A 14,692-nucleotide genomic window follows, 5' to 3' on the forward strand; every position below is an offset into this window, starting at 1 on the left:
TTACATATGAACAGAAAGTTTCTGATTTTTTTAGGACTCTCTTTTAGGACTAAAGCTCATTCATGCAACCTGTGTACATCTTAATGATACACATAGATGGTACTAAGAAATAAATATGTGCTAAAATATGGAGCAATATACATACTTCAAGGTAAATTTATATAATTTTCAAGTTATTTTGGTAAGAGAAAGGCATTATTGTCCTGTACCAGATATAAATGCAACAAACTTGACTGCTTTCAATATGTATTATGTTTATATACAGTGAATAAGAAAATTTTAAATATTAATTTGCATTTCTATTGTATTTAAGCAAGTTCACATTTTAGATGTTATAACTAATGAAATAAACAACATAAATAATTTAACATTAATCAAATATTCCTTGTTAAAAATATGCCCTGCTAATTAAAAAATCTTAAACATTGCAAATAAAGAATACAACCTAAAAGTGGAAAGGACAGATTTTGCCAGCTCTTTGTAGCTGGAAACTTAGAAAAATCACAGATCAAGAAATATTCTATTTTTAAAATTACATTTTGGAAGTTTAGCCCTTTTCCCCCATATCTATAGATAGTTAATCCAATCTATAACTACCTGTATAGTAATGGAAAGAAAACAATTGCAGCAAACACCTCTGAACTTAGAGGTCTGCCACTTACATCCTCTATGAACATAGACCCTTCTATGTCTTGCAGGAAGTGAAATAAACCTATAAATTGTAAACCACCAAGCAAACATTAGATATTTAACTGGACCAGTCAGTACTACTTCCCCTGATCCCTCACATGCTGAAAGATAATGAATTTTTAAATTCCAGTAAAGGCAAGTATCATTCCTTCTACTAATACTTATTGATCCAGCAATGTTCAATGCACCATACTAGGTACTATGAATAAGACAAGCCCTTGACTTCCATAAATTTATATCCGTAGTATAAGTAAGTAATTCTTTGCAAATACTAGGATGAGTTAAGTAATTCTTTGCAAATACTAGGATGAAGGTAACGGTCATAAGCAAGTTACAGAGAAGTTACCACTACAGGCTGCTTTGAATCTGTTTCCCTATAAATAGCTTTGTAATTCTGCATTACATCCTGCAGAGATATTTCTATAATGCACATTACACCACACCCTTCGGTAATGTATATAATAGTTGGCTAGACTTTATACGATTTATCGAGGCATACAGGCTGACAGCCTTTACGTTATTGGTGGCTCTCCACACAAACATGGATGTTTCCTCGCTGAGACCCAACCATCGTCTTAGAGTGTAGTTCAGTATAACTAATATTACAAATTTTAAAGACTAGGCTATGTTCAGGCCCTAAGGTTTGGTCCTCAGAGCCTACAGCTAAGACCACGGCAGTGCGCCGAGGAAGGTGTTCCTGGATGGTAAAAAACATGCCAACGCCCAGGGAACGCGGCGTGTCCGCCAGCACAAAAGGTACCACCCCACCTAAGGCCCGGGGCTGAGCTCAGGAAGGCGGGCGACCTCCCGAGAGGTCCGAAGCTCTTCCTGCCCCCCCACTTCCGCTTCCGGGGAGGTGACTCCGGGGCCCTCCTGGCGTGGGGGGCGGTAGCGAAAGGGGAGCCGGAAGTGGCCCGGCACTTCCGGTACAGGAAACTCCTTGCTGCCGCTTTGGCTGGCTTGACAGGCGGTCTTTGCAAGTAGATCTCTCTCCTTTCGTCTTCCTCGCGTCCGACCCCCGAGCTCTTTTGCCGCTGCCGTCCCGCAACTCCTGTCTCCGAAGGCGCCCCTTCCCCATGTTCCGGGGCAGGAGTCCTGAAAGCGAAGACCCGCTCGCCGGTACCCCATCATGTCCGAACTGACTAAAGAGCTGATGGAGCTGGTGTGGGGCACCAAGAGCAGCCCCGGTCTCTCTGACACCATCTTCTGCCGCTGGACGCAAGGTACCCTGGCTGGGCTCTGACTTCCAGCCGCTTGCTGTGCCCCCTGTCTTGCCCCGCACTCTGTCCCGGTTGCCCTGCTCAGTTCTGAAACTGGACTTTCTAGAAACGCCCTGCCTGCCTTGGGGGGAGTGGTTGGGTAGGAGAATGGTAACAGCTAAATGGTTACGCTAAAGCCCCGAAGCGCCTCTGCCGCTCCCTGGGCTGCCCTCCGGCCGGAGAGCAGGGCTGGTTGTTGGGCTGCAGTGTGCGACACTGAGGGTGCGCTCGGTGCCCCGGTGTCAGTTTCTCGGGAAGTGTTGCGGCCCCCTGAGTCATTACCCACGAACAAGGCTTCCTGACGTTTGTGTCTGGATTAATTTTGGAGAGAGCGAAGTCCACGGGAAAGTCAAAGTGGCTAATTCCAGAAAGCAGCTCTGTTGTTTGTATTTTAATTACGTGGTTAGCCGTAGTCCTCGGTGTATGAATATCGTGTGGCTTGCCATCAGGTGCTCTCTTGACCCAAAGCATCCCGGGCTTTGAGATGGTTTAGTATATATTACAGTTAAAAGGGAAATGTGGATCATAGCACTTTCTGTGCTGGTCTAATTATCCAGACAGGATTTTGAGTTATGTAAGAAGTTTTATTAATACGAATACTAATGAAATAAAAACTACCATTTATTGAATTTCTGCACTGTGCCAGGCCCTGCGTTAGGTACTTGATGCTAGCAATTATCTGTGATTCTGAAATTATAATAAAACACAACATTGCACACTATTTAAGGTGACTTCAGAAAGACTGGTGAAGTTAAGTGAGGTTAAGAGCCTTTGGAGTCCGAAGGATTGGTAATGTAAGTATGTAAAACATCACAGGCCAGTAAATAATAGTTACTCATTCTTATTATTAAATCATTTATTTAGAGAATACCTGTTCTCAAAGGATTTGGGGCAATTTTAGCATAGTAAATCCAAGTTCCTACCTCATAGTGTGTATTTTGTAACAAAAATTCGGGGTTTAAGTAAATCCCTTCCTCTCCCAGATATGCCTCATTTAAGAGCTGGTAAAATTAGACTCATAATGTATTACAGTCAGCTTATTTAGTCCATCACTCTTTTTTTGCTGATCAGGAAGATGAGTGGTGGGGCTAAACAGGACAAAGTTGCACAAATTTATAGAATGGGAGTGAATTACAAGGCTCCCAGTTCCTAATACAGCACTATATTCCTTTGAGTTTCCAAACCTTAACATGTAATTAGTTTGGTTCTTTTTACACATTTTAATTACGTCACTGAAGTAATATTTTCTGAAATCTTGGGCTCTTGCATTTGCAGATTTTAAAAAGCTTACTTTCTACTTTGACTTAATTTATCCTAATAGTGAACAGCCCAGAAGTACACAAGGCTGTGAAGGATTAAGAAAAAATTTACTTCCTGTGTAAGTAGTTAGCATTAATTAAGCTTTTACAACATAGAATAAGATAGTATTCAGCCTTGTTTATGTTAATGCTGTGGTGCAGATTCCAGGAGAATTCAGAGGCCATTCTAATAATGGTTAAGAGAAGGCTTTGGAACAGGTGTGCTTTGGTTCCAGATTCAAGTTGTTTAATTTACTTAAGCCTCAGTTTCCTTCTCTGTAAAATGCAGATAATAGTAGTGTCAACCTTACAGGGTCGTTGTGAGGATTGAAGGCATGTAAGTCCATTGAGGCACTTAGCACGATATCTGACATACAGTAAACACTCAAGACAATGGAGGTTCTTAAGACTTAATTTAAAAAGCGTTTAATTGTAGGCTAAGCCAAAGATCACTCTCTAGCCGTGACCTGACAATTACAAGAAATTGTTTATTTGATGAATAATCATTATTTTTTTACTTTTATTTTATATTGAAGCATAGAGGATACATGATCATTATTTAAAATACAACTTTATAATGACATTCGAAAATGCTGTGCCACAAGAAGTTCCTTAAGATTCATTCAGTCATTGCCATTTAAAAATAAAGGATTTTTTTTTTCTTTTTAGAGTATGTTTATATTGTGGATATATAATTCCTCATGGTCTTACACTGATCAAGATTTTCAGGTGACCAAATATGTATTTTTAAGTTACCACCTCTGAATCAGAGGAAGGTTGTTACTGGCTTTGCGACGTTAACTGTTGTATTCATTTATTCATTTAGAGACAGAAATCATTGCTAAAGATTGCTTTGGCAGTCATTTGGGATTATGAGAATAGGCACAAGACCTTGCTTTGCTGCATTTGCTTTAATGCATTTGTAATGTGACACCAACTTTGGCTCTATTTTCTAGTCTGTAACTGTGCTTTGACAACTGTAATCTTACAAGTTTTTGGAAGCAAGTTAAAGTGTAAGATGTTTAGGGTAAATATTTGTAAAATTATGTTGAGGCATATTCCATTTATGAACCCATGTTGATCACATTAAATTTTTTTTTTTTTTTTTGATACATTAAAACAAGCTGCAGGAGTTGCTGCAGCACAGAGTTGGGTTTTTTTCTTAATTGATCTGGCAGTTTCAGATAATACGTGAAATCAGTGAGCCACAGAAGTGGCACATAGTTTAATTCATTTGGCAGTTTTAGATAATTCTCTTCTGCAATTCCTTTTTCTTTGCGGAAAAAAACAGGGTTTTATGGGGTTTTGGTTTGTGTGGGTTTTTTTTTTTTTTTTTTGCCAGTTTTTCTTTGAAAGACAGTAAGTCACATAATTTAAAGATTTGCAGTTGTTATTTTCTAACTTGGAAATTGAGTCTCTACTCCTGCCTCCTTCCCTCCTGCTCAATTGCCTGTGATCATTTTTTAAGAAAAGTGCGTATTTTCTACCTCTTATTCAGAAGCACCATTTATCCTCGCCCCTTTCCCACAAACTATATCGGTGTTCCTAGGCCTCTGCAGGTTAGACTTGGTAGGTAGGATGGGAAGGCAGACAAATAATAAGCATAGCACAAATGAAGTACATGTAATAGTTAGAAGGTAAAGAAATAGGGAGTTGTGGAATGGGGTGGTGTGGCTAGGCCTTATTTTAAGAGGAGATTTGAGCAAACACTAGAAGCAACTGAGTTAGTTATGCAGTTATCTGAAGAGTGTTCTAGGCAGTGAGAATAGCCATTATAAAAGACTTGATGCAGAGTATTCCTGGCTTTTTGTTCAAGGAGCAGGAAGGAAACTAGTTCAGCTGAAGAGGGAATGAGGGAAGGGGAGAGTAATAAAAGATGATGTAAAAAATAATTTTCATACAATGGCCAGTAAAGCCTTATAGGCCATGGTAAGGACTTTGGCGTTTATTCTGAATGAAATGAGAGGTCATTGCAAGGTTTGGAGCAGAGGAGAGAAATGACATGACAAGTTTTTAAACTGACTGCTGTGTTTGAGGATAAAGTGTAGTGGCTTGAGTGAGACAGCAAGATCAAACAAGAGACATTTGCAGTAATCCATTGGGGTAGAGATGGTGGCTTAGACCAGGATAGTAGTACTGGGGATGGTAGCAAGTGGTGCGATAGACCAACTCCCAGCAGAACCAAAATAAGAGTCATCTAGATCTGATAGGAGTAAGCATAAATCTTATTATAAATGAAAACATTTTGACTTACTGGGAATTTGTTTTCTTTTCAGTATTGATTGTCTAGTTCAGTGTTTGGCAGACTTTTTCTGTAAAAGAGTCAGCTGCATTTGTTGTTTCTGTCTCCTCTCTGCCATTGCAGCAAAAGCAGCCCTAGATAATATAGGTATGGCTGTGTTCCAAAACTGCATTTACAGAAACAGGTCAACCCCTGATCTAGATTATAAGCTCTGAGAAACCTTTTTTTTTTTTCCTTTTCCCCCCTCTTTCTCCTAAGCTTTAAGTTATTTTATTGTTTAGTGTATAAGGTTAACCCAAGAGAGAGAAACACAATTCCTGTTTATACCAGTTCATTGTTTTGGGGGGCCTCATGGAGGTGGAAGGGGAATGGAGCTGTAGTTGGCTGAAATTAAGAGTTTGGACTTTTGATATAGGACAATTTTTGTTATGTAATATGAAAAAAATAAAATTTAACAACATGATAAGTGAGGGATCAGTTAAAATATAAGTATCAAATGTATTTACAAGTTAATACATTTATTATAATGATTTAACATTTTACCAAAGTAAATGATAAACCAGTATAATTATTATTGTTGTTATTATTGAGAGAAGGTGAGCAAGCATGCACAAGTAGAGGGAGGGGCAGAGGGAGCTAGAATTTTTAGCGGGCTCCCAGCCCAGGGCAGAGCCCAACATGGGGCTCTTTCTCATGACCCTGAGATCATGACCTGAGCTGAAACCAAGAGTCAGACACTTAACCGACTGAGCCACCCAGGCACCCTAATACACCATTATTAATTAATTTTTCTTCCAAAATGAGAATAATGTGGATCATATCACTTCAGAGGTTTTTGTTGTTGGATGCCTCTTATTTCTCTCAAGGATATACTCCTTTCTCCAGCCTACCTGAATCATGTCACCTAAGATCCCGTTCTTTTAAACTTAAAATTTGTAAGCTTATATGACAAAGTTAATTTCTTGGTACTTTGAATACAAATACTTTTGTTTTTTAGTTCAAAGTATCTATCATAATATCTTACATTGCATTATGCTTTACAGTTTTTGGAATTCTTATTTAATCCTTGCAATAACCCTGCGAGATAGCAAAGGATAAATGTAGTTTTCCTCATTTTTATAGAGGAGGAAACTAAGGCACAGTTCAGATTTGACTCAACCAATATACATTGAGTTTGTAATGACAAACCAAGTCTTCCTAAGGGCTTTGTTTACTTGGGAGCCTAGAATTATGGAGGCAGAAGTTAAAAAAAATGATTTGAATAACGTATATATGCATAGTAAGTCATATGAAAGTAAAAGATTGGAAAATTACAAAGAGGTTCATGGCTCAGGTTTAGATTAGTTATGAGCTATAAAACAGATTTCTATGTAGTACTGTGGAATGTGATACAAAATTATGTATTTAGGATCAGATGCTTTAGATGGCTAATTTCAGATCTAATCAGAAAAAACCATTTTGTGAAAAGATAATTCCTTTTAAAAGTAGGAGATAATTTGAATATAAGAATACAAGAAAAATAACTATATCCTAAAAAATTAAACTCAAGTGAAACCTTATTATAAAGGAAGAAGCCTACTTAGCCTAGTCCTGTTTTAGCATAGAATACTTAATTTACATTTAGTTGACTTTATTTCATTATAGCCTTTTGCTCATTATCAGTTAGCACACTCAAACATGTATACATAATTAAACAGAATTTGGAGTACAGCAGATCTGCCTAGAATTCTCGCCATGGGATTTTTATACAAAAGCAACTCATTGTAGTTCATTTCAGCTCTAAGCCCCACCCATGGATCTTGAAAACTGCATTACATTATTAGTAATTTTAAGGAAGGTAAGAATTCATTCCTGATTCATGTTTATTACATATCCTGAATGTTTGATAGATTCTAGTTTTCGCCTCTGCCCTTAGGCCCAACGTCAGAGATCCTTTGCTTATTTCCAGTAGGAACAGAACTGGACAGAGTGGGGGGCCTCTTGGCTTCATCTCTTGTTCCTGTGTTGGACCTCAAATTTGATTGTCTTGACATGATAACCAGCACCCTTAGAGCTCATTTGTCCTGTGCATCATACCTGTTTCTCATCCTCCATATAGCCTGTCATCATTTCGTTTCTCCCAGGCTGCTACATATCAATGGAGAAAATTGTGGTCAGCATCAATACAAATGCAGTAATCAAACCTTAGCTGAGCCCTCAGCATTTCTCTCAGTTCTTTATCTTGTCAGCTTTTCCTGTTTTTTAGAATTAACATTCTCCTCAGTTCTTTCTCTCTCTCTCTCTCTCATTCCCCTCCTTCTTAACCAACTGAGCCACCCAGGCGCCCTATTCCCCTCATTCTTATTCAGTAATATCACTTCCTCTTTGCCTATATATTTAATTTAGAAGCCTGCTAAGATTCACTTCTTCTGCTAGGCCAGTGGCTTTCAAGTTTTTTTAACTTGGGGCCCCATTATACTCTGAGAAATTATTAAGGACTTCAGTATGAAAAATAAAATTAATGAGACCTGAGGCATTGTTTTACATTTCTGTAAGTCCCTCTAATGTCTGGCTCATTAGAAGACAGCTTGGATCCTCACATTTGCTTCTCTGTTCAATCTGTTGTAATATGTTGTTAGGAAGTGTATGCAGAAAATCCAGCCTCACCAAGATTGTAATTGGTAAGGTAGGAGTCATACAACAGCCTTTTCAGGTAATTGTGGATATTTGTCTTTGCTACTACACCAAAACTTGACAGTAGTTTCTTAGAGGTTATTCTCAATACGCAATCTGAAACCACATGAATGAATTTTTTGTACTCTGTTAAATTGAAAACCATTGGTTTGTCTTGTACTTTGAATGGATCTTTACCCATGCATTCATTTCTAACAGCATGCATCAGTCATTTGAAAGTTATTGGTCCAGTGGTTTATTCAGACATTCCAAATGATAACACATTTCAGTATCAAAAATCACATTTATTACTATCACCGCTGATCTCATTAGAAAAATATCTAAGAATTGAGATGTCAAGTTCACAGTGGTAGATGCAGGTTTTCCAAAATTTTAGTTATGCTTGAAAGCCTGAAATTTTATCACTGGCGAATGTAACTGAAAGTTATTTTTCTTGAAGTATCAGGCTCACTTCATTCACTTCTGAGAAAGGGTTTGCCACATACCCAAGTCTGAATAATCATAGTTTGTCAGTAGCTCTTCAGAATAAAAACAGTGCTCTACAAAAAAAGTACTTACAGCTTGCAATTCAGAAAATTACACACATGCTTTTTCTTGAGACAAAGATCAGTCATCATCAAGGTATGTAGCACAGGTGCTTTGTGGGTAGTTTCCTTTTTGTCATGCAGAATAGCTTGAAAAAGGACGCTTTATTCAAGGTCAAGATTTAATAAAATTAGCATCAGTGAGGGCATTCTTTAGTTAAATTGGCTTTTGTGTATGTGTGTTTGAGAGAGGGTGGTTTTGTTTACTGGTATGGTAACTGCTAATACAGTTTAATGACGCTGCCTTCGTGTGTGTGCTGAGACACCAGCAGTCACACCTACATCTGCTTTTGTACCATGGCTCTGAATGTCAACACAGTGTAAAGGGCAAATAATGTCTTAGTATCCTTATGAGAATTATTTTTACCCCTAGTAGATCCCCTGAAACAGTCTCAGATTTCCAAGTTTCCATAGACCACACTTTGAGAACCTCTCTTTATCCAGTCCTTCCCCCCTCACACACCCCCCAACCACACCACAACTCTAAGACTTGGAGTCTTTGAAATTCCTCTTTGCCATGTAATCACTCTTTTCCTGTTTTTAAACTCATGCCCTTCAGTCTATATAAATAATAATTCTTTATCCAGCTACCCTTCAAGTTACCATATTTTTTGCCTTCATTTGTTTAAAAAGTAGTTTGCTTTTACTCTTTCTCCTTGTATTCTGAATCACTTTAAATCACTTACTCTCTCCAGTGCTCTAGATTTCTTTTTTTGTATTTCCAGTGATGTGCTTAATCCAGTGTTTTAATTTATGTTTTTACTCTACTCAGCGGCATTTGTAGCAAGTGACTACTCTTTGCTTCCTGGAGGACTTCAGTGTGTTTTTCTCTTACCTTTCCAGTCTTTGTCCATCTTCGCTGACTCAGCCTCTGCTTATTTTTTAATGTTCCCAACTCCATTATTTTTGTTTACTTGTTCTCATTTACTTTGACTGCCAGTGTTGAGGATGATTCAGATTGCTGTGTTTAATCCTAATCCCTGCCCTGAGCTTCAGACCCATATTTCCCCACTTCTAAGAAATGTTGCCAAATGGTGCTTGAGTGGCCCATTCAGTTAAGCATCTGCCTTCGGCTCAGGTCATGAACTCAGGGTCCTGGGATCAAGCCTGGCATCGGGCTCTCCTCCCAGCGATGAGTCTGCTTCTCCCTCTCCCTCTGTGATCTCTCTCACTTTCACTCTCTCTCAAATAAATAAATAAAATGTTAAATAAATGTTGCCAAATGGTTATCTCACAACTGAACTTGGCACACCTAGAAACAGGCTCCCCTGTTATCTTTCCTTGCAACAGTTGAAAAAGCATTTATTGAGCATTAACTATACTAGGAAAACTGGTCAGCAGAACAGGCAAGATACCTGTAAGGCAAATAATAAACAAGTAAACAAGCAATAATGAAGTAATCATAGATTATGAAAAGTACTGGTTATGCTGATGGTAGGAGAGACCTACTTAGGTTTATCAGGGAATATCTCTGAGAAGTTAACACCTAAAATGAGTCCTTAATAATGAGAAGGATTCAGGTTTCTAAAGAGAGAAGGGGAAATGCATATAGAAGGAACAGCAAGCACTAGGGCTAAAGTAAAGCCCTTGGGATGTTCTAAAGTCACACGAGAAGCCACTGAAATGTATTAAGTAGGCTATGACAAAATCCGATTTCCAAGTCTGAAATATTCCTCTGGTAACTCTATGGTGAACATATAAGGATGGGGGGTGGGGTAAGTGGGGAGGAATGGGGGCATCTACTTGGAAACTTAACAGTATTCTAGATGAGAGATGACAGTGGTTTGAACCTCAGGGTAGACCAGAGATGGGATAGAAATGGACTGATACAAGTCATGTTGTGGGGTCTTGAACCAAGAGGATCTTGCCTCAAGATGACAAAGAAAGGATTAGCAGGTGTTTCAAGTGCAGGGCACAGTATGTTCAAAGGGTAAGAAACCTGACAGAAAATGGATATTTGAGGACCTGAAAGATGCTCAGCATGCCTGAAGTCCCAAGAGGAAGAGTGGCAAAGGATGAGGTAGGAGATTTAGGTAGAAATCATATCATACAGGACCATGTTAAGAAAACTAAACTCTGTTTATGTCTGGAATTATAATCTGGGCTCTATTTGAGAATTCTCTCATTATAACCAGTAATGGAAATCTTGAGAGTAGATGAGTTACCTAAGGAAAATATATGGAATGAAAGAACCATAGATCCTAAAGCCAAGGCATGAGGAACATTAGCATTGAAGAGGAGTTGACCAAGGGAACTGAGAAGAAACTGAAAAGGAAAATTTGCAGCAAGAGAGACCAGTAAAGCCAAGGGGCAAAGGTTTTTCAGAAGAAGTCCATGGTCAGCATTTCAGGTGATTCTCTGGAGAGTAAATAAGAAAAGACTTGAGAATTTGCCTGTATTGGTCACTGATGAACTTGGTGAGAATGAATTTGGTGTAGTCAGAGGTTGAAAACCAAATTTTGGGGGTTAAATAAATTATAAGGAGAATAATATTGTAAGGTTGAATAATTGTAAGGAGATTGAGAGAGTGCATATAAGACAAGTAGGTGGGCTTTGAGAGGGTGGTGGTTGGAGTTTTTGGTGTGTTTTTTTTTTTTAATGGTCAGCTGGATTTTTTAAATTTAGACTTTACTTTTTTAGAGCAGTTTTCGGTTGACAGCAAAACTGTGGGGGAAGCTACAGAGGTTTCTCATATACCTCCTGCTCCCACAACATGCGTAGGCTCCCCTATTAGCGTTACACCCCAGGGTGGAATATTTGTTAATTGATGAACCTGCACTGACACATCATTATCACCCAAGGTCCACAGTTTACAGTTCACTCTTGGTGTTGTACATTCTCTGGGTTTGGACAAATGTATAATATGGTTTCACAGTATTTTCACTGCCCTAAAAATCTGTGCTTTGTGTATCATCCCTCTTCCCTTTCTCCCTCCACCAATCCCCAGAAACCACTCATCTTTTTATGGTCTTCATAGTTCTGCCTTTTCTAGGATATCCTATAGTTGGAATCATACAGTATGTAGCCTTTTCCAGTTGGTTACATCATTGAGTAATATGCACTTAAGGTTCCTCCATGTCTTTTCATGACTTTTAAGCTCATTTATTTTTTAGTGCTGAATTATATTTTGTTGTCTGGATGTACCGCAGTTCATTTACCCCCCCATTCAGTTACTGAAGGACAACTTAGTTGCTTCCAAGTATTAGCAATTATGAATAAAGGAGCTGTAAACATCTGTGTGCAGGTTTTTGTGTTTACATAAGTTTCCAACTCTTTACTAAAAAGAAATTTGGGTGGATTCTTAAGGAGGATTTTTTGTTTTTTAAATATGTGAGACATGTTTAAGTACTGTTTGAAAGAGAGGGATTGAAAGGTTAAGAGAGCAGAGGTGGGATGGAATGGGCGGCTCTGCTGTTTCTTATCTCAATTGTTATCACCTGGTGTCTCAAGCTAGAAACTTCAGAATCTGCTCTCATTTCTTTGCCCCACTTGCACATACTCATCAAATCTTAATTTTTACCTAAGAAATACTATTTAGATAGAGTTTCCCCTCTCCATACTATTGTCAGTTTTATTCGGTCGATAACATCTCTGTATGGCTGTTGAAACAGTCTCATCCCCATTCTATTCCTTTAAAAAAGGAAAAAAAAAAACAGTATTAAACATATTACAGTTCAATTAGTACTTGTCAGGGTCTGGCCCTTCCCAGTATTAACCTCTTGTCGGCTTTCCCTCCTCCCATTTACCATCTCTCCCATCCTACCCCCCTGCTACCCTTAAGCTACGTTAAATTTCCCCCTGCCCCATAAACTTGTCTTGTTCTTACCAAACCTTTTTCCTTTAATAAAGGTAAGTTTTCTGTACCTGAAAGTCATGCTTCATCCTCGTCCTCACAAATTCCTGTTCAAGATCAGCCTCAAAGTCACCTGTTGTGACTTGACTCAGGCAGAGTAAATCGTTCCTTTCTGTATCCATAATACTGTCTTCATACTTCTGTTTTTTTTTTAAGATTTTATTTGTTTGACAGAGAGAGGGAACACAAAGCAGGGGAAGTGGGAGAGGGAGAAGCAGCCTTCCCGCGGAGCAGGGAGCCCGATGCAGGGTTCGATCCCATCAAGACCTGAGCCGAAGGCAGACGCTTCACGACTGAGCCACCCAAGCGCCCCCATACTTCTGTTTTAACATTCACTTCTTCTTTATTGTTTATTTGTTCATATGTCCATGTTCACCTATACTGTTGGCTCCTGCAGACCAGGGACTTTGTCATTCATGCATACGTCCTAGATGCTTGCTGTAGTATTTTATGTTCATTAAGTGTTCGTGGGATGAATGAGTGAACTACAACCATTAGTGAAACTTTACATATTCCTAGCGTGTTGGAATTGGAAACGATCATTTTAAAGATAAGTACACAGAGACCTAGGGAGGCGAAATGATTTCCCAACAGTGATACAGATAGTAACTCAGTCCTCTGGACTTCTGGCCCTATGCTGTCTGTAGGAACATCTACTAGTTGCTCTCAGTCGGTGCTGCTTGGGTAACAGTGAAATTGAGATAGGAGCTAGTATGAGCACATTCCCTGTCTATGATGCCTTTAATTTTTGGCTTATAGAATGTGACTCAAAGATTTGGTTGAAAAAATATTCTATATGGAAAGGATCCTAAAAATTCTATTTGAATTCAGTAGATAGACTTGTCTTTCATCAAATAAAGTATTTAATTTAGTATTCTTTTACTAAGGTCCACACTTTATCCCCTTAGTTCACTTAGAGGGATCCCTAGGTGCAAATTTTGTGTGCGCACGCGTGAGTGTGTGTGTGTGTTTACATGCATTTGGGGCACAGGGTGGGAGCATAGGCTCCAGATCTTTTTTCAGCGAGTTTCTTGATCCCCCCCCAAAATTAAGAACCACTGTGCCTGAATAAATTGGAGATATTTTGCTTTTGTAATAAGTGACCTTTCTCAAAGCAAAGTACGTTAAAAATTCTTTGGGCTGCTGTTTGAATTACCTGTTTAATCTTTGCTACTTGCTTCCATTTTTAGGGTTTGTGTTTAGTGAAGCAGAGGGATCTGCATTAGAGCAGTTTGAAGGTGGCCCCTGTGCTGTTATTGCACCTGTTCAGGTAACACAGACTGCTTTACCAACTCCTTAGGGGGACATGTTCAGACGTTTCATACTTGACTTTTCGTTTTCTACTGTCTATATGTAATGAGACATGATCAGTTATCTCTTAACTTTTGTTCATGTAAATTGCTATAAATATCCAAAATAAAAAATGAATGCAGAACAGAAGCAGGTTATGCAGCAATAGCCTTTGGACTGTCTTTATTTTCAAGAAAACATAATAGGTGTTCCCTGACCTTCAGAAAATGAGGAATTAATGATAATGACATCTTTCTAATACAGTGATCCTGTCAAGTCGTAATGTTTTATGCTATTGTTAGGTATATCATAGCAATTCTTTTCATTTGTTCTTTCTGTAAAAATGATTTTCCTACAAAGTTGACGATAAATAATATTTTCATGCTCTAAAACCTTATACATTTTTAAAATAAGCTGTATTTACAGTTTTAGACTGTTGGCTTTTAAAATAAAATTAGTAATAACTGACTTCAAACAGAATTTCCAAAATTTTTTAAAAAGGTCTTTGGGCAAGATAGTGTTAATCTGAATATATTTATATATATATATATGATTTTGAATCCTAACGTATTGTTCGAATTTCAAAGGCCGATTTGCTGCAGATGTTACGTTGTTAAAACCACAAATTGAATTTTCAGTTTACTGTAATACTTAAAATGTCTGAGCAGCAGTGTCACTTCACATCTGTGCTAAGAGAAGCTGGAATTTATTATGTTTTAATCAGCATGTTTTGAAAATACATATTTAATGTGATATTTATTATTCATTGGGCATAAGGAACACATTCCTGAACTGTTAGCTGC

General features: G+C 38.3%; 1 protein-coding gene across 4 annotated transcripts in view; it reads left to right on the forward strand.

Moving 5' to 3' along the window:
- Positions 1–1,585: 1,585 nt before the first annotated feature.
- The window catches only part of MINDY3 (MINDY lysine 48 deubiquitinase 3), an 85,787-nt gene continuing 72,680 nt past the window's right edge, over positions 1,586–14,692 (forward strand). For 2 of the 4 annotated variants that reach the window (XM_045874353.2, XM_045874354.3), the window contains exons 1-2: positions 1,587–1,913; positions 13,790–13,869. In XM_045874353.2, coding sequence (XP_045730309.1) covers positions 1,820–1,913; positions 13,790–13,869 — 174 coding nt within the window. In that variant the 5' untranslated portion in view covers positions 1,587–1,819. Of the gene's footprint in view, positions 1,914–13,789; positions 13,870–14,692 lie in introns of all 4 variants that reach the window. The other 2 variants (XM_054507347.2, XM_064592012.1) reach the window with 2 other exon arrangements.

The sequence above is a fragment of the Mirounga angustirostris genome, unplaced genomic scaffold, assembly GCF_029215605.1.
Source record: "Mirounga angustirostris isolate CCGP_5_RB_7025 unplaced genomic scaffold, mMirAng1.0.hap1 SCAF_5, whole genome shotgun sequence".
Classification (NCBI taxonomy): Eukaryota; Metazoa; Chordata; class Mammalia; order Carnivora; family Phocidae; genus Mirounga; species Mirounga angustirostris.